The sequence below is a fragment of the Zeugodacus cucurbitae genome, chromosome 5 (assembly GCF_028554725.1).
Source record: "Zeugodacus cucurbitae isolate PBARC_wt_2022May chromosome 5, idZeuCucr1.2, whole genome shotgun sequence".
Taxonomy (NCBI): Eukaryota; Metazoa; Arthropoda; class Insecta; order Diptera; family Tephritidae; genus Zeugodacus; species Zeugodacus cucurbitae.
Window position 1 is genome coordinate 73,424,779 of NC_071670.1, and position 18,555 is coordinate 73,443,333.

The window sequence follows — 18,555 nt, forward strand, 5'->3', positions numbered from 1 at the left end:
TATAAAATTTTATATATTTTATACCCGTTTTTATAAGCGGGAAATTTTAATATTGCAAAACCAGCATAATTACACTTAGTCGCCTTCACTTCTTTCCGATAAATTTATTGAGATAGAGAGTTCATCTAGTTATCACGGGAGAATGTACACTAATAAATATGAAGATAAAAATAAAGAAAAATGGAACATATGGAATAAGTGATATTTTATTTTATATATTTTTTACGCAAAATAGTTGATCCGTTCCATTCCGTTCTGCCGCGACCGGTATCTTCACATCCGGAACCGACCCGGATGTACATCCCAACAAAACGATAACGTTCGTATCGTGTTACTCTCATACATACATACAGGTGTTACAATACGACAGGACTGGTAAGAAAGCTTTGTATGCCTTGTGTTTTTTGCTCCTCCTAATGTGAAGTTGTCTTTATTAAAAACTTAGTAGCTTCAAATTCAAAACTTACTACACCAAGGCATCATAGTGGACTAAGTTATCGTAAGACTATTATGAAAGTTGTCCTTCATCATAAGACTCAAATTGGACGTAAATTCAACCATAACAATCGGTGAAAGTAAAAAAGTCGAGATTTATTGAGATTTCTCACTTCACAAATACGTTGAGCGTGGGGCATTGGTTGTCGAGAAATGAGCTCGGTGTTGCAGCCATTCACCACTTAATCTACTCCCATACGAAATGATAATGTTCATTTTAAATTTGAATTCCACTAGTATTCTTTCTACTAACAATTATGTTTTACACCCCTACCCCAAACACAACCATTTTTTATTTACACTAACTAAGCAAATGTATTTTTTATTTAAATTTCAGTTTATTTTAATTATAATTACAGATTTAAATATGAGTTGAGATGTTTTAAATTTTTATTTCATTTACGTTACATCCATCGTTCCCATTTTCTGATTTCATACTATTTATTATATTTAGGTATTTTTGTTCAGCTGTTTTTACATTTAATTTTGGCTTCTAAACACAATTGCGTATCGTTAATCAGATGTAAAAATAAAATACATTATACATACACCTCTCCTGAGTCCAGGATCCCCGTATTATAACTAAATTTTGTATTTGTGTTTTATTTCTCCTTCAATATTTTGTGAGCAACAAAATCTGGAACTGCTCTATTAAGGATGACAGAGAGTGGTTGTGATACAAACGATAGTTAAACCAAAATGAGATTACAGCAGTTATGGAAGAACTAAGAAAAGTACGTGTAATGTATTTATATTTCTAAAATAAATTTTATTAGTTCGTTCATACGTATTGAAATAATACCGAAAATCACAAGAAAAGGAAACGTATTACAAAATATGTCCACGGCAGGTTTGCGGCATTACATAGGTACATATGCTACACTGTAGAATCCAAAGGGAAATTAACAAATACGACAAAAATTTAGTATGCGATACTATGGAAATCTGGTAAGTACGCACGAAACAATACTCAGTCAAATATTTCAAAATACACAAAAAAATACGTTTAAAAATGTTTAAAGCTCAATTTAATACAGTATTACTTTAAATAAGAAATAAAATTAATTTAAAAACAAAAACAAAAAAAAAAAACAATTAACATATGTTCATGAAACCATAATTGAGAATATATCCCAATTAGTTTATAAGAATGACAAAATAGGATTACATAAAACATTATATAATAAATTATATATTTTAGTTTAGTTTAGGCGTCACTGCTTTACGCTTTAAAATATAGTTGTATAATATTTCTTCGTCGTTAATAATTCTGTATGCGCTTTAAATAGTGATACACACAGACAGACATATAAATATATTATGATACTTGGTTCATAAATGTACGTAATTTTATTATATAGAAGTTAACAAATAAAGTGAATCAATCATTTATCATTTTATCATACAAAGAAGTATTTGCTACACAAGCGAGTGTATGCAATAAAACGTGTGTAAATTTAACTCATAGATATGTTTTCTTTAAATAAATAACATTAGGTAGCATAAAATTAAATGTGTGCGTTGTTTTATTTGATAATTGTTGAATAACATTTTTGCGATTGTTTTCAGTGTTATGTGTGCGTTTGTAAATGTTGAGTAAGTATTAAATTTTTGGTAAAATCGGTTGAATAATTTATTACATTTCATAGCATTTATGCCACAAAGTTTGTACAATTTGTTATGTTATATCTTAAAATAGATAATTTGTTGTGCTTCAAAGTCGATTTGTAGCTCATACCAAAGATTTGTATATGTATGCATGAATGATTGAAATCAAGTCAAGTAACTGAGTTGGACAAACGAAATTCGCAATTAGAATAGGTATATAATAAAATCGAAATCAAATGTAAAAATGTTATAGTTGAATTAGAATGCACTCACTCCTACTACTACTGTACCCTTTTGCCTATATTTTAAGTTTTGAAGTAATAAAATGCAATACGGTACTTGCGCCAAGTGCAACTACTTTGTACGTATATGTATGTATGTATTTATGTATGTGGTTCAGTGTAGTTTCTTTTTTATGAACACATCAAAGTATGTCAGCACAAGTACAGGGACTAAAAATTTTGAAAAATCTTTAAAGACGCATTTCCATATGGTAGATATATGTATGTATATGTTTTTCATGTTAAGTGAATTCCTAACTTCTTATAAAGATGTGGTAACATTACGGTATTTACATGTGACCATATTATTCTTTTGACATAAAGGTTTCACATGCTTAATGCTAATTTTCAATTTTCAATTCAATATTTGCCGTTTCTGCATCCCTTACATTTACAAATCACAGCAAGCCCAAACAAATAAAAAAAAATACATTCATATTTTTTCGAAAATACATTTCCTTATCATCCCTCTTTGTCTTCATGTGATTTAAAGATGATTGCTTCCTTTGTACGAGTAACAATGTCAATTAAACATTAATGCATGTTGTTTTCTGAAAAATCCCTTCGTACCGTATTGCAATGGAAATGTAAGAGGTCATATATATGAATTCAGTACATGTGGGGTATGCACGTATATTAGGCTGATTTGTTTGTTTTATATCAATGCTTTTAAATTTCTAATTTGTTATTATTTTTATTTACCGATGTTAATAATGTTTTCTTCTTATCGGTTATACTTTATCATCATTTTAATTTTTTTCTTCTAATGCTTTAAATGAATTTTGTTCTCGCACAATTGTGTGACGTACATATATGTTATTCTAGCGGTATGAACGGCGTATTGTTTCTTCTTCTACGGCTGATACCGCCACTGTTTATATTTTAATATACAAATTATTTTACGCTCATTAATTTAAATTTAGTTTTCCTCCTAACTTTCTCATTATTATTATGTTTTGGTTTTTTTTTTTTTTTGTTTTTCTTCTGTATTAAGTATGTAAGTATGATTTTAGCTTTTTAGCTGCTGCTACATAGCTTATATGGCCATATATAAAATTTATTCGTTTATTTTTTATTATTTTCTGAATCATTTTATAATTTTGAGTTGTATATAAATTAGGGCTTAAACTTAATAAGAAAAAATTTATATATCTTATTGGGTTGCATTCCAAGTATTATTTATTATACTTCTACAATTTTATTTCCCACTTATAATATTTCGACTTAATTTTCTTGCTGTGGTTTTGTAAATGCGTTTTCAACAGATTTCGCTGTGATTTAACTCAGTTAAAGCCTTTGCTTTTATCATGGCTTCTGTGCTTTGTTTTTCTGATATTCAGTTACATATATTCAGTATTCAGTAGTATTATTTTACTGTGACATCATAATCATAATCATATTCTTAAATTTCTTTTTTGTTGTTTTCTCTGCAAATTTTACTTAATGGCTTTGTTTTTGGTTCATTTTTCTCATTAATTTATCGGTCTCGTTTCTTTATATCAGTTTTACTTTACTTTTAACTTATATGATTTTATGTATATAATTTATATAAATAATTTCTTTAATGTAAGCTTGTATATAAATCGTATGTGTGTGTCAGCATATGCTTCCGTCTTATGTCCAGTGTCCCCTGTCCCGTGTCCCTTTTCCCGGGTTTTCGATAGTTCGAGTGTTTATATATTTTTGTTTGCGTGTATACTAGTGAATGTTGTGTGTATTGTATGTAAATTTGTAAATATACTGCCGAAAATGGAGGATAATGGGGAGTTACAGCGTGGGAAGTGGCCGTTTTACGATGGTGCACGTTATTCAATCACTAGTTAAGTTGTGGAAAGCGAATGCAATTTATGCCGTAACTCACTATCGCTACATTTCTCTCTTCTTATTATTATCCCACTTCGTCCGTACTTGCATCCACATATCTTCCACTCATGGCGGGGTAACGCACAATCGCAAACGCTTTAATTCCACACACGCAAAAACGAATCCCATGATCCCGTTGCAACAGCCATGCCATTTTCGGTCACACCGAGACAAGAGACACGATTATCATGACCAGCTAAGATACCGGATCGCTCTGCTTTCATTGTGTCCCATACATTGCAATTGAAGTCATCGTAACCCGCCAGCAGCAAGCGACCGCTCTTCGAGAACGCCACCGATGTGATACCGCAGATAATGTTGTCGTGCGAATACATTGCCAACTCTTGGTCTGCACGAATATCGAAAAGGCGGCACGTGGCGTCATCAGAACCTGTTGCGAATGCTTGTCCATTGGGGAAAAATGTTACTGCGTTGATATCAGATTCGTGTCCCGGAAATGTTTGTTTACATACACCTTCACGTATATCCCATAATTTTGCTGAAGCATCACAAGCACCAGATACAAATGTTTTGCATCCTGGCGCCAGAGATAACGCCATTACATCGCCAGTATGACCTAAGAATGAGGTTACTTGTTGACCTGTCTCGATGTCCCAGAGACCACAAGTCATATCGCCAGAGCTGGTGACAATCTGATTGTCATCGAGAAAACGACAGCATGACAAATATCCACCGTGGCCAGGCAACTCACGTGAGACGCGCACATTTCCCTCACGCGTCTTCAAGTTGTAGATTGAACACATATTATCAAGGCCTCCACAGGCGACATAACTTCCCGAAGGTGCATATGCGCACGTCATCACCCAAGAGGACCGCAAAGGTATAGCGTGCACCTTATTGGTGGTGTGTGAATCCCAGACGATTAATTTCCCATCCTGTGATGCCGAAACCAAATTGCGCGAATCACTACCCCAATGCATGGCGTAGATCTTTGCCAAATGGCCTCGCAAAGTACGCCGAGTGCGCATTTGAATACGACCTATTGGTTCCAATGTGGCAGCGGCTTGCACTAAACTTGTGTCACATGCAGCCTTACGAGCATCTCGTATGGCATTTTTCAGAGATTCGGCTTCTTGTCTTAAGCTATCTAATTCATTCATCTCGGCGATGTTGCTATTGCAATTAATACAATAAAATTTTGTTACCTTTTAATATTTTGAAGCTCCTATATGTATATATAGTAGAATTAAGATTTATATAAAGATATGTTAATAATATAATATATATGTAAATATGTACAAATAATCTTTTCTTCTCTTTTTTTGTTTTCTTTTTTTGTTCAAATAGCAACGTTAATACTTTTCTTCATTTCTGCTTAGAATTCTGTGTCATAAAATGTACCTATAGAATTTCTCCACTGACGATGCAAGAAGGATGAATTAAGGGTGCGGTTTTGTCTCCTCTTCTAATCGAGTGTAAATTAAAGCGATCCCAGTTTTCCTTGATGTATTATAGTTATTGGTACAATAATATATGTTGATTTAAATGAAAATTTGTGCGTTCCAATACTTGTGCTTCAATCAAAAATTTCGTGTTGCGGTCTTTGGTTTTTAATGTCGCTTGTCCCTTGTCGCTCTTATCCAAATACTTTGCCTTCCCTACGCTCAATTATTTTTGCTGCTGCTGTATGTATATATATATATTTGAACCTTCTATAATTTTCATTCGGGTAATGGTATGGCGGTGAATAATTTTTCACAAGTTAAACGAATTAATCAGAGCGCAGAACAACTTATGCCTTCAATTAAACGACGTTTCCAAAACGTTCCACTGCTTTATTTACGGTTCACTTTTACAATTTTTACCGATTTTTCTACTGACAAATTGGACAATTTTTATTATTCGCTTCGTTCTCTTCTGCTTAGCTCTACTTTTTTGGTACACCAAAATCGCTTATAATTCGCACCACCAATAGGGGAGCTTTATGGAGAACGAAGCCAGCGACAGCAGCACCGACACAAAGCAGCAATATACATATGTATTTGACGCAGAAGACGGACGACAGCACAACAATAATAGTGTCGTCGCAGAAACAGCGAATAAGTTGAACAAAAATTTAACGAATAAATGCGTAAACGGTTGTCGCAGTCACACCAGTTATATTCCGGAGTCCGGATCAACGTATGCAAATGTGCAAAAGAGAGGAAAATATTGAGAAAAGAAAAATCAATTTTAGATATTTTCTCGAATCAGCACATTCATTGCGCTGCTCCCTTTAATGCGGAGCATTTACTCTACACTATGGGGTGCTTCTTCTTTCATTAACACTAGCCAATATTACTAATTTTTCATGGAATTTTTTCCTTACATTTTCCCTTAGCGCATTAGCTCTTCACTGCACTATACAATCATGCAAATCGAAATTCACTGTATTTCAAATTCCTCGTGAATTTAGATTTTTCTTTTTGTCATCTGGTATATAACACTATATTCAATTTACAATTTTCAAAAATTCCTACTACAATGAATTTTCACAATCAACTAACTCGGACCCAACTTCTACGCTTCTACTACTGATTTAATTCTGTTACTTGCTGGAAGAGAGCGGCAATAATCAAAATCCTCTGCCGAAGTCGCTGCCTCTGCCGACACAGCTACTAATTCTGCTGCGAGTATGACAATTCGGCCAACACCTATCACGAAGAGAGACAAAGAGAGTAGACATCATTGAACGATTGAACGACGGCTGCGTCATATTTTAACGAAACTTAAATTAAACACAGGGTGACCTGCTAGCCACATCCTATATCGTATACATACTAAATTGGAATAAAAATTAGTGTTCCCCATTTTTGTTTCTGATTCTGATTTTGTTTCTAATTCTTCAAACTCTGATAACACTACATAAAAAATGTATCTTTATATAATATATTTTTCAGAAAATATGATTTAGGCTTTAACAGCAGAAAAGCAGTAAGAGAAACATGATTAATGAATGTACATTTGTTAACCTTATGCTCTTAAATATTTATATCACGGTTAAATTAAATTTGAAATTTTTCAAAATATGATTGTCATAAATATAACCGTATTTTGTTGTCTAAAACATGAGAATCGTAAAGTTTCAAATTATTAGAACACTACTTCAAGTTCTCAACGAAACAGCACACAACAACAAAATCGTTATTTACATGAATTGTGTTTATTAAAATTTAACTTTGTACACGTACAAAATAATCAAGTTACGTGTAACACATTACAAACTTTTTTGTTAGCAAAATAAAATCGAGTCATCGCAAACAGTCAGCCCAGTCAGTGCCACCATTGAAGCCCTTTTATCTGTTACAGTGCATCCACTATACTGCACAAGCAAGTGCAGCTAAATAATGCATTAATTTAAATATATATGTATTTCTTATAATTTCTCCTTATTGTATGTATGCTATTTTAAATCTGTATAAATAAATTTTTATCCAATCAAAAATAAACCAAAAATGCAGGACAGCAAACGTGTCAACGGGATGTTTTCCTTCCAATAATTATTACACCGAAACTGAATAATTCGTCTCAGAATATACTTGGTACGCATTATCTAAAAATAAATAAAAGGAATTAAAATCAATTAGTTTCATTCATATATTGCTTGTGTATATAGCATATAATATTTGCTCCGAGGAAGTATAGGGTATTAGTGTAAAATATTATATACAGAATAAATTCATATTTTATGTTTGTATATATTTTTTAAACAAGATATTTTTACGTATTCTTTCCGCTGGAATCAAAATCTAATATTAGTTTAAGCATTAAAACTCTTAAAACCGTTCTTAGAAAGAAGTGATGAGCACAAAAGTCTTTAAACGTCAACGACTGTTCTTGTATATAGATTAAATTATTATTATTCCAAATTATTTGTATTATACTTTCCACAATATTTATTAGCAATAAAGAATTAAGATTAAAACGCCAAGCTTATTTCTTACGTTGCCTGCACAAAGTTTACATCCACGCTGTTTCATAGAATATTCTGGGAGAACATTTAATTCGAAATAATTTATCTTTATGCTTACTATGTATCGTAAATATTCTATCTCACTTTTATATTCTATTCTTCTACTTATATTCAAAACTTTGCTATTTGGTCTTCTTTTTATCACGAAGATATTTCTCCTTCCATTGTCCTTGTAACAAAAATTATAACAGTCCCTCCCTCTTCTTTTCCCTTTGGTATTTTTGTGGAGCACGACATGAGCCTCAAAAAGCCTCTGAACGGTTGATGGACGTTATTTTTAGCCATTACTCTAATGTAAACAACATTTTCGTTGTATTACAGAAACTTGGAAACTGCGAAAAAATTGTTACGTTCAAAACGATTTTTACTTGTGATATTTTATTTTAGACCAATACTTTGAAAATCGATTAGTTTCAATTCAAGGGTAAACAAGTACTTTTTATGTGGCGTTTTTCATTCAAATATAGAGAACTTAACAAATGTGTTCTCAACTCAATTTTAACCTAACATGACATTAGCGGTTGTTTTGTTAGCACAGAAATGGTATTAATGAAAAATTATTATTATTCCAACATAATAAGCTTTATGCTCTTTTTAATAAAACTTTGTGAAAAATATTAACAGGACAATCAATCAAATTTAAAAATTATTAGGCAATAAAAAGACATTGTTAGTTCTTACAACCGTTAATAAACATGTGATTTAAATTTACCCTCCCAAAAGTCCTGGAAAATATTAGTCATCATCCCTCATGTACTCTTTCTCGAGCTCGTTGAGCAAAAAATCATTGATATCGCTAACTGAACTGATAACATTAACTGAAATAAATAATAAATAAAGATATACATGAATTGTAGCACTGTGAATTGATGCGTTCGCGTGTGTTTCTACATATGTATGAATGTGTATAAAAAATATTTACAGTAAATACACTGTCATAGAAGTCACGTAGCGGTAGGTCCAGGAATCGAGCTTTCGGCGATAATTTATTGCTAAACGTTTCATCAGTCAAAAGCAAAATTAAAAATTAACAATATAATTTTCACCAAGTATATGAAATGAAGTGGGTACGACTTTCTGATTACAAAAAGCTAATTGGTATTAAAAACTGGTATAAAAAATGTCCCAAGCGCATCTTTTTCCGTATATATCGATCAGATGCCATTAATTTTACTAGGTGCAAAATTGAAAAACATTCGGCTGCAACCAAACTTAGCTTCTCATTACTTCTGATCTTTTTGCATTTTTTTCGTTTATCGAGTATTTTACTTTACTCTTTGAGTTTGGAAGGTTCATTTAATTTTGATGGATCACTTAAGTCCGTTAACCGTTACTTCGTATTATTATATTGAATTCGAAGCTCGAGCTCTGGTTAATATTATTGATGTTTTCAAAAAAATGCAAATTCAATAAGACCCACTATCACTAAATAAAACAAAAATACAACATGTGTTCTCTATAGCTATGAAAGATTTTGTGGCAAGATTTAGATGTTTGCGTGGAATGGTTAATTGCTTTTCATACGAACCTGTATTATAGCTTGATGATTTCGGCAAATTAACAACATCACGACGGAAAGAAGAAAGATTTTGCGTAAATCTAAAATATAAACAAATCAATAACACTTTATATATATATATATATGTATAATTAATATACAAATCACATACTTCTCTTTATTTTTGCTAGAGACGTTGCGTTCTATCCCGACCATGAGATCATCAAACCATTGTGCCATTGTTTGTTGTTTGTCTAATGGTTGTGAACGGATTATATTATCCTTTAAGGATCTGAAATGAAATCAATTTAATAAGAGCGATAGATATATGTACATGTACAAGATGAAAGGTACGTACCTAAAATAGTCTTCATAGAGGAGTATGAGTACTAAAAGGGGGCGTGACATCGACCACTGATTCCTGCAATCTTCTGCCATAACGTTATTCAACAAAGTGGACATCATGTTTTGTAGTAAATCTGAGTTCATCTCCACCACCTGAATAAAATTTTTTAGTAGCTCAAAGAATTTCGTAAAATCAAATTAGCAAATACCTCAAGGAACTGTACATTTTCGGGAGTTATGTTTCGTAATTTCTTATTTGGGAATGTTGAAACTAAAAATGTACACAAAACAATATATTTTAGAATTAGAATAATATTTAGAAATTCTTATTTGAAATCCAAATGCATATATACCTTTTAATTGCAATTGTTTGAAGATATACGATACGATACTGTCTAATATGGAACAACAGCTGATGTAAATTGTTGAATCTAATTTGATTTATACAAATTTGTTACTGTTAATTTTAACTATTATATTTTAAAGATTTCTTACCTAGAGCGGAAAGACCTTTTGAAAGACTTTCTAATATATAGACAAATGCTCGCGGTTCCAAACCGGCCAGGAAGGTTATATGATCCTGTGACAAACAGTTGAGCAGACCATAGTATGCCGAAGACAATTTCGGATATTCCTAAGCAACGAATAATATCGTCGAATTAATTATTTAATTTATTAATAATACAAATACAAACCAATAAATCGTTTTGCTGTATTGACATGATGAGTTTCGCAGCAATATTGAGAACATTATCGAGTGTGTCATCACCGTATAGTTTAAATACACCAAAATTCACATAATTACCCCCCAAGGCATTTTTAAGAATTAGAAAACAAATTGAAATTCCTTTTAGACGCATTGGATACTGTTGGTCTCGCGGAACGTCCAGATGCAATATTCGATTGCCGTAAATGCAAATTAGTTTAGACGCTTCGCGGAATAGCAAAATCCCCATTGGACTGGACACGTTGCCCTGCAGGCGTTGGGTGCGGCAATGCACAAGCTCGGCAAATAATTTCAGCACTGGAGTTGTGACGGCTGGGTCATGGGCCCACAACTCCACCGCTCGTATTAATATAGGCAAATAATCGGCGTAGTAACTTAAAAGAATAACAGCAAATTATTGACCACAACAACAAAGTAATACAGTTATTTGCTTCACCGAACACTTCACTTCAGATACTTACAGCCATTCAAAGAGCATTGTGTAGGGTATACGCGCATTCAATGGTTGGGCCAGACCGCGTAAATCTCGAGCCAAACCAATAATTGCCTTCTTCGCTTCCTCATTGGGAAAGCTATTGGAATCCATTAGCACTGTGCCCAGAGATTCAAACTGATCTGTGAATTGTTAATAATCGTTTTATAATTGCTTTCTAGTTTATCAACACATGCAATGATTTAATTTTCGTTGAAAAGGTTCTTTAGTATTAATATAGTATATATATATGTTAATTCAAAATTACTTGTTAGAGGGGTTAAGAAGTTGTAGAAACGTTCTTCGTCTTCCCCCAAATCGAACATGAGCAAGCGTCCAAGCGATGTGTAGAACATTGTGCGGCAACGCATTTCCGTCAGAGATGAGTTGGTGCCCAGAAATGGAAAATGTTCACTCTAGCAAATGTTTAATGAATGTCATAAGAAAATCTTGTATAAGGTAAATGACTTATCTACTGACCGTGTGGTGGGTTAACATGAATTGCACCTCCTCTAGCTTTGCTAGTTTCCTAACAGAATTGAAATGCACTGATAGATCCGAAAGCAACATTAGTGTCTTAGTTATGATTTGTTCAGAGTGGCCCCAAAACTTAAGATTAGTTATACTGGAATATAAGTTGGAAATTGTCACTATTTCATTTGAATTATACATATACGTGTTTTGTTTTAAAATAATTTTGTCAACATTCAAGTTTAAAAAGATTTGTAGATTTGTAGATTTGTAAAGTCCTTTTAAATATTTAGTATTATGAATATTAGTTGTTTTTGAATGTATGGGCTAAGGTTATAATAGGGATAGGTTAAAGTAGAGAGAGCACTGCACTTTAAGAAGGTCCATATTGAAGCCCTAATTCGGTTCAGATATAAGTGAGTTCATTTATTTTACCCACATTTTGCGATTAATAAAACTTAAGAGCATTTGTTCATCATTTAAACCAAAGACTTCACTCAGTCGCTTGTAAACATTTGCTTTTTGTGTTTGTTCACTGATGTGCATTTTTCGTACTTGTTCCAAAAAGCTTAATACGGCCAATTCGAGTTTCTCACAGCCTGCTTGCGGTAGACGCGCATCCGTTAAGCTCATTAATTGTAAAACCTGCAATTAGTTTTCAAAAATTTTCAGTCTTAAAAATGCAACACACACATACTCTTATCACTAGTTCTGCATCCATTGTATCATGGTCATCATTTGAATTAACTGTTAGGCGACCAACAATTGCTGAGCCAATGATATAAACAAGCCATGTCAGTTGCAGTTCATGAACTGTTATATCCATGGGATTGGCGTTAGGTGTCTGCAGCAAATTCTCATACTCTCTGGCCTTTTGGTCGAAATGCTGCACGAGTAGAGTGCACGTTTTGTCATATTCACAACGTTCAATCACAGACAATTGTTCCAATTGTTGTTGAACCATACACAAATCATCCAAAGGATCCTCCATATTGTCACGAACAATAACCGGAACAGCATCTAGACGAGACTCAATATAAGCCTTTGTCACCTCAGGAGTATAAGTTCCTAGTAAATGGGGCTCAGGAGATTTAACATACGGCACAGATGCCACCATTCGTTGCCACAAAGTGAGCAGGTAATGTACACTGTTGGGTGCAAACTGCCACATCTAAAAATTTAACAGTTTATAAAAATACGTACATATATATATGTATTTTACGTGTATTTATATGCAATTTTACAAACCTGTAGAGATTGAACTGTAAATTTAGCAATCAACTGAATTGCTTCCGGATAACATGGAACTGCAATAAGTTCCCCCAGCTGATAGTTGGACTTGAGACGGGCCAATAACCGACAGAACTCATGATAGTTATCAGGATCACTAAGCCCCTATAATTGTTTTCAATTGTTTCAACTAAAAAGAGCCCAACAATGCAGTAACATACAAAACTTACATGCAAATTCATAAGAATGTTTTTTACTCCTTCAACTAAATGAGTGAGAAACTTTGTTCTTTCTGAATTATTAAAAAGAGACCGGCGTACTGAGGTCATCTATTGAAATAATAATAATAAAGTGAAGGTGAAAACATTACAGTTCAAGTATATAACATACCTGTACGAGGCAAGACAGTGAATAGCTTGCTAGACCGTTAGGAAGTATCTGATAAAGATCGAAAAACAACTTTAATGTATTGGAATCCAAAAAAGCTGGTCGCCAAGAAGTGGGTATTTGAACACTGTTCATATCGTCGGATGATTCATCCGTTGAACTTCCAATAAAATCAAAGCTCAAGCAATTTTTCGTTAATCTTAAAACGTGTGATATTAGTCTACAATGGAAAGATTTATAATTATGGATCATTTTCATTGCTGAAATTAAACTGTTACAAATTTTTATACGAACGCTTGTTGGGATTCATCCATAAAATTTAAATTTTTACTGTTATCACGAGCAGTAACCAATAACGAACAAGAAAGTAAAAAAATGTCGTAAAGTTGCTGATCACGAAACGAAGTGGCGATTTTTCTATTTTTCGAAAAAGTCAAATTAACATCAACCTCAATTATTGAATTCATTTCTAGAACCAGCTGCGATAAAATCTGAACACCTATTGTGCAATGTTCTACAGAGCCCTACAAGAAAAATAAGTTATTATTTATATATAGTATTTTATATTCATCACTTGTATTACCTGTAAAAATTTCTTAACGTCTTCAAAAAGATTTTGAAAAATCAAATCGCTTTTGTACATGTCGAACCAGCCATATTTTGTAATTTTGGCAAGAAGTGTAACAAGTGCCTGCACTACGAAGTGTTGTAAATTCGGCCGATTGGCCAAATAATTCAATACATAGCTCCTGCAGGAACAAATACAATATTATTAATAATTAAAATTGAATGTTACAATTGATCTAACCTTATGTCAATCCGTTGTTCCAAGTTCAGTCCTTGTATCAATTTTGTTAGTGTCGTTGCAGCTAACAATTGTGCATAGCTAGAATCGGCACGCTCTAATAACATTTGACATTTGGGTAGTGCATCCTGACTACTCACGAAAGCTACTAAAGCCTTTTCAGCATCTGATCGTATCACTGAATCGGTGGCCTCATAGAGCTGCTTACAAAGTATTTCTAATTGTTGTATTTCCTGTAAAAAAGTCATTTCGCGAAATTAACATAACCTTAAGATATAAAATGATAACTTATAACTTTTGCAACAGTCAGTCTTATGAATTAACAAGTTTTTAAACATACCATTATTCCTTATTCAAAATAGTAGACAATCAATACCACTGTTAAAAGTTGGGATCTATTCTTGCTCAGTTTTAGTTTTATTTGAACGTTTAATACTGTCCAAATTCTTAGCAATTTCGTACCACAAAAGAGCGTCACTAATCTTTTCACTATCAAATTTTTTGAAATGGCTCTTCCTTATTAGTGAAGAGCAGCATCAATGTAATACTTGGTTGTTTATCTCCAAACTTGCCAAACTCCTGTAAGTGTAGTAAAAAAGTGAATTGTGTTCATAAATTTACAATTTTATGTTTCTCTGTATTTTTCTTGTATTTCAACAGCGGCCATTGACAGTTGGAAAGTGATGCCACGTAAAATAACAATACTATTGGGTTGTACTAAAATATGAACACTCACTACATTAACTCCCTGTACTAAAGATATTTTAAAATCAACGTCATTATTATATGTTATAAGAATTTTTTGGTAATATACATATTCTTTGAAATAAATAATTCTTAACAACTTTCTTTGACAACTTTCCTTTACGGTTATGAATCATAAAAATTAAATTTAGAACATGAAATTTATTACAGATTGCTTGATTATGTTTTCAGAGAGTTTTAATTAAAATGCAACCATGGGATATGAATAAACAGAGACCGGCGTTTTATGTGTATATTTTGTTTTGTATATAAATATATATTTGAGTCAAAGAGGAAAAAGTGGTAAAAGTACGTGAAGGATCAAACAAATAAAAGGTATATATTTGAACATTCTTTTAACAGAATAATATCAATTTTATTCATTTAAATTACAAAAAAAAATTTTTATGTTTTAAAGGTAGACGCAGTAATATAAGTTAAAGCTCGTAAAAAAAATATCTCTGAATGTATATGTCCTACTATAACTATGATGAGCCACTTGAATATGCGGATGAGGATTATGATACCATACCCGAGCAGAATGAGCCAATTAATTCGTGGACAAACATTTGTGAAACCTGCATTTTACCATCCACTATGCAAATAATTTCGTACATGGGAATTATAATTGGTTTCAGCTTCATATGCCACATAGGAATTGTCATTTGCTATCACCTTAAAACCAAAAAGGAATGGCTGCTACACATAATTTCTATCTCCGCGGGATGCGGTATGTTAACTGTAGCTGTGGGCACTAATTCATTTATTATTATATTTTTTGCAATTTTTTCGTATTTAGTTTTTCTTTTGATAAATTTGTTTCCACCTTTTAGAAAGAATATTGGTGTCATAATGGTAATATGTACAATTTTGACACTACTTTGCTCCGAGCATATATGGAAAAATCAAATAGCATGGGAAATGATCAAGGGATCTGCCATGGTTGTGAATATGAAAATTATTTCAATAGCTTTTGAAATGCAGGAAACCGTATTGAAAAGCCAGCGAGCTAAAAACGTCCCGAATATACTTTCCTTTTGCGGCTATATTTTCACTCCGGCAAATTTAATAGTTGGCCCGTGGATTCCATACAGTTCTTATTTATATAGCATACGCTTAAATCCAACAAAACAATTTCATATGCGAAGGTTAATGTGGGTCTGTTTTTGCTGTTTGCTGTCACTTGGTTTTCTCAATTCATCTAATTGCATTGTACCATATTTATTTTCAAATTCATCCTTAGTTTGGGTGCGTATTTTCCGCGATGCATTTGCCGTCCGTTGTAGCCATTACTTCGTCAGTTTTCTGTCACAAGCTTCACTTATCACTGGTGGTCTTCTTATACATAAGGACGATAAACCAAATAAGTGGTTGGGTCACATGGTCACACTGCCTTTGCACATCGAATTCCCTCGGTCCCTGAGTTCAGCAGTGCGAGTATGGAACGTTCCCATGCATAAATTCCTGAAAGAATATATATTTCGTGGGATTTATAAACGGTTTAATAGTCATTTAGTTGCAATTTTTGTAACTTATTTAGTTTCCTCACTTTTGCATGGCCAATATTTGAAAATATATTTAGTATTATTTTCATTGGCAATATTTGGCTTTGTTGAGAGCATACTTAGAAAAAAGATATCTATCGCTTTTAATGCGTGTGTTACAGCACAGGCTTGCCGAAAGCCATGTCATTTTAAGCACTGCTCCAGTCATGGTTGGCGAAGCGATGGTGCGATATTGGTAAAACTGACGAATCTTTTATTTTCAATGGTTACCATTTTCCATTTGGCATACATAGGTGCAATGATGAATGAATCTATTGCTGGCGAAGACACGGGGTTTGGCGTTGACTTAAGTCTATGGTCTTCAGTTAGTTATTTTAATCATTGGATAGTACTGCTTACATACCTCCTTTATTTAGTTATTTAATCTATAGTTTAATTAAAAGATAAATGTAAGATACTTAAATCAATTAATTTTTGTACTTATAATTTTCGCAATAAATATGTAAAATGTATTCTTGTAAATTTATGAATTGGTAATATTATTATTTTAGAGGGGACCTTAACATTCTATATAAATATAACAATATTATATGTGAATAGGTTAAATAGACTATAGCCACGACCATCTACAATGTTTACTTATACTAGAACTTAACGATCCAGACAGTTCTGGGTCGCCGAAATAACAGCCCTTGGTCGGATCCGAAAATCCGAGTCAATCGCGGTATCGCAGAATCGGCTGTTGTGGGGACTGTTGCGCAACTTCGTTCTGGATAATGTAGCAGACTAAACTCCTACATATCCAGACTAGACCCTTACAGTAGTGTGACACTAACCATATCTTACTCCCTTTGGTCCGACCCTATCCCGTTAGATGATTTCTATGACAATTAGTCCAGGCTTGTCGGTTCAGGCCCGCTTGAGTAACCGTTACAACAACAATGTTTACTAACTTGATGTAAATAGAAATAAAACGCGAATGTAACAATATTTTTAGCATTCATCATCCCTCCAATGTAATGTATGTAAAGGTTTGTATCATTATGGAAGGCTCTCGCAACTATTCAGAACCCTGGAGTGGTGTCACAACTTTCACAATTCATTTCTAGAACCAGCTGCGATAAAATCTGAACACCTATTGTGCAATGTTCTACAGAGCCCTACAAGAAAAATAAGTTATTATTTATATATAGTATTTTATATTCATCACTTGTATTACCTGTAAAAATTTCTTAACGTCTTCAAAAAGATTTTGAAAAATCAAATCGCTTTTGTACATGTCGAACCAGCCATATTTTGTAATTTTGGCAAGAAGTGTAACAAGTGCCTGCACTACGAAGTGTTGTAAATTCGGCCGATTGGCCAAATAATTCAATACATAGCTCCTGCAGGAACAAATACAATATTATTAATAATTAAAATTGAATGTTACAATTGATCTAACCTTATGTCAATCCGTTGTTCCAAGTTCAGTCCTTGTATCAATTTTGTTAGTGTCGTTGCAGCTAACAATTGTGCATAGCTAGAATCGGCACGCTCTAATAACATTTGACATTTGGGTAGTGCATCCTGACTACTCACGAAAGCTACTAAAGCCTTTTCAGCATCTGATCGTATCACTGAATCGGTGGCCTCATAGAGCTGCTTACAAAGTATTTCTAATTGTTGTATTTCCTGTAAAAAAGTCATTTCGCGAAATTAACATAACCTTAAGATATAAAATGATAACTTATAACTTTTGCAACAGTCAGTCTTATGAATTAACAAGTTTTTAAACATACCATTATTCCTTATTCAAAATAGTAGACAATCAATACCACTGTTAAAAGTTGGGATCTATTCTTGCTCAGTTTTAGTTTTATTTGAACGTTTAATACTGTCCAAATTCTTAGCAATTTCGTACCACAAAAGAGCGTCACTAATCTTTTCACTATCAAATTTTTTGAAATGGCTCTTCCTTATTAGTGAAGAGCAGCATCAATGTAATACTTGGTTGTTTATCTCCAAACTTGCCAAACTCCTGTAAGTGTAGTAAAAAAGTGAATTGTGTTCATAAATTTACAATTTTATGTTTCTCTGTATTTTTCTTGTATTTCAACAGCGGCCATTGACAGTTGGAAAGTGATGCCACGTAAAATAACAATACTATTG

General features: G+C 33.0%; 4 protein-coding genes and 1 long non-coding RNA gene across 11 annotated transcripts; 2 read left to right on the top strand and 3 right to left on the bottom strand.

The window, feature by feature from the left end:
* The first annotated feature begins 21 nt into the window (after positions 1-21).
* On the top strand, positions 22-1,303 carry LOC128922058 (uncharacterized). The gene is made up of 2 exons (XR_008471333.1): positions 22-375; positions 446-1,303. It is a non-coding gene; the product is annotated as an uncharacterized LOC128922058 (long non-coding RNA).
* A 203-nt stretch (positions 1,304-1,506) lies between these two features.
* LOC105212762 (guanine nucleotide-binding protein subunit beta-1) lies at positions 1,507-6,849 on the bottom strand. 3 transcript variants are annotated; one of them, XM_011184998.3, is made up of 3 exons: positions 6,577-6,849; positions 5,610-6,188; positions 1,507-5,433 (listed from the first exon to the last, which is right to left on the bottom strand). In XM_011184998.3, the coding sequence occupies exon 3, from the start codon at positions 5,366-5,368 to the stop codon at positions 4,346-4,348; it is 1,023 nt and encodes a 340-aa protein (XP_011183300.1). In that variant the 5' UTR covers positions 5,369-5,433; positions 5,610-6,188; positions 6,577-6,849; the 3' UTR covers positions 1,507-4,345. The 3 variants fall into 3 exon arrangements, with proteins under 3 accessions (XP_011183300.1, XP_011183299.1, XP_054087434.1); XM_011184997.3 differs by having other exon boundaries at positions 1,507-5,381; positions 6,577-6,842; XM_054231459.1 differs by having other exon boundaries at positions 1,507-5,381; positions 6,550-6,842.
* A 542-nt stretch (positions 6,850-7,391) lies between these two features.
* Positions 7,392-14,837, bottom strand: Ranbp16_1 (ran-binding protein 16). Of its 3 annotated transcripts, XM_011184999.3 has the most exons (21): positions 14,496-14,837; positions 14,159-14,388; positions 13,934-14,099; positions 13,645-13,874; positions 13,354-13,570; positions 13,194-13,292; positions 12,982-13,128; positions 12,431-12,904; positions 12,173-12,378; positions 11,743-11,887; positions 11,531-11,678; positions 11,252-11,405; positions 10,759-11,164; positions 10,559-10,697; positions 10,417-10,494; positions 10,273-10,334; positions 10,077-10,216; positions 9,891-10,010; positions 9,749-9,819; positions 8,933-9,038; positions 7,659-7,800 (listed from the first exon to the last, which is right to left on the bottom strand). In XM_011184999.3, exons 1-20 carry the CDS (start codon positions 14,496-14,498, stop codon positions 8,956-8,958), a joined length of 3,318 nt encoding a protein of 1,105 aa, XP_011183301.1. In that variant the 5' UTR covers positions 14,499-14,837; the 3' UTR covers positions 7,659-7,800; positions 8,933-8,955. The 3 variants fall into 3 exon arrangements, with proteins under 3 accessions (XP_028896448.1, XP_011183301.1, XP_028896447.1); XM_029040614.2 differs by lacking the exon at positions 14,496-14,837 and having other exon boundaries at positions 14,159-14,403; XM_029040615.2 differs by lacking the exons at positions 8,933-9,038; positions 14,496-14,837 and having other exon boundaries at positions 7,392-7,800; positions 14,159-14,403.
* Positions 14,838-15,066: 229 nt separating this feature from the next.
* On the top strand, positions 15,067-16,930 carry LOC128922057 (protein-serine O-palmitoleoyltransferase porcupine-like). Of its 3 annotated transcripts, none has more exons than XM_054231457.1 (2): positions 15,067-15,208; positions 15,318-16,930. In XM_054231457.1, exon 2 carries the CDS (start codon positions 15,365-15,367, stop codon positions 16,826-16,828), a length of 1,464 nt encoding a protein of 487 aa, XP_054087432.1. In that variant the 5' UTR covers positions 15,067-15,208; positions 15,318-15,364; the 3' UTR covers positions 16,829-16,930. The 3 variants fall into 3 exon arrangements, with proteins under 3 accessions (XP_054087432.1, XP_054087433.1, XP_054087431.1); XM_054231458.1 differs by having other exon boundaries at positions 15,080-15,202; XM_054231456.1 differs by having other exon boundaries at positions 15,102-15,235.
* Positions 16,931-17,468: 538 nt separating this feature from the next.
* On the bottom strand, positions 17,469-18,534 carry LOC128922168 (ran-binding protein 16-like). Its single transcript, XM_054231820.1, has 4 exons — positions 18,186-18,534; positions 17,849-18,078; positions 17,624-17,789; positions 17,469-17,564 (listed from the first exon to the last, which is right to left on the bottom strand). Exons 1-4 carry the CDS (start codon positions 18,186-18,188, stop codon positions 17,469-17,471), a joined length of 495 nt encoding a protein of 164 aa, XP_054087795.1. The 5' UTR covers positions 18,189-18,534.
* Between the last annotated feature and the right edge of the window lie 21 nt (positions 18,535-18,555).

Coding starts and splice junctions, on each gene's coding strand:
- LOC105212762 (XM_011184998.3), bottom strand. CDS start 5,368: ATGAATGAATTAGATAGCTTAAGACAAGAAGCCGAATCTCTGAAAAAT.
- Ranbp16_1 (XM_029040614.2), bottom strand. CDS start 14,403: ATGACTTTTTTACAGGAAATACAACAATTAGAAATACTTTGTAAGCAG. Junction 11,679..11,742: donor TCATGTTAACCCACCACACG/GTCAGTAGATAA, acceptor AACATTTGCTAG/AGTGAACATTTTCCATTTCT. Junction 10,335..10,416: donor CAAACAATTGCAATTAAAAG/GTATATATGCAT, acceptor GTACATTTTTAG/TTTCAACATTCCCAAATAAG.
- LOC128922168 (XM_054231820.1), bottom strand. Junction 17,790..17,848: donor GAACAACGGATTGACATAAG/GTTAGATCAATT, acceptor TTGTTCCTGCAG/GAGCTATGTATTGAATTATT. Junction 17,565..17,623: donor ACGTTAAGAAATTTTTACAG/GTAATACAAGTG, acceptor TTTTTCTTGTAG/GGCTCTGTAGAACATTGCAC.
- LOC128922057 (XM_054231457.1), top strand. CDS start 15,365: ATGTATATGTCCTACTATAACTATGATGAGCCACTTGAATATGCGGAT.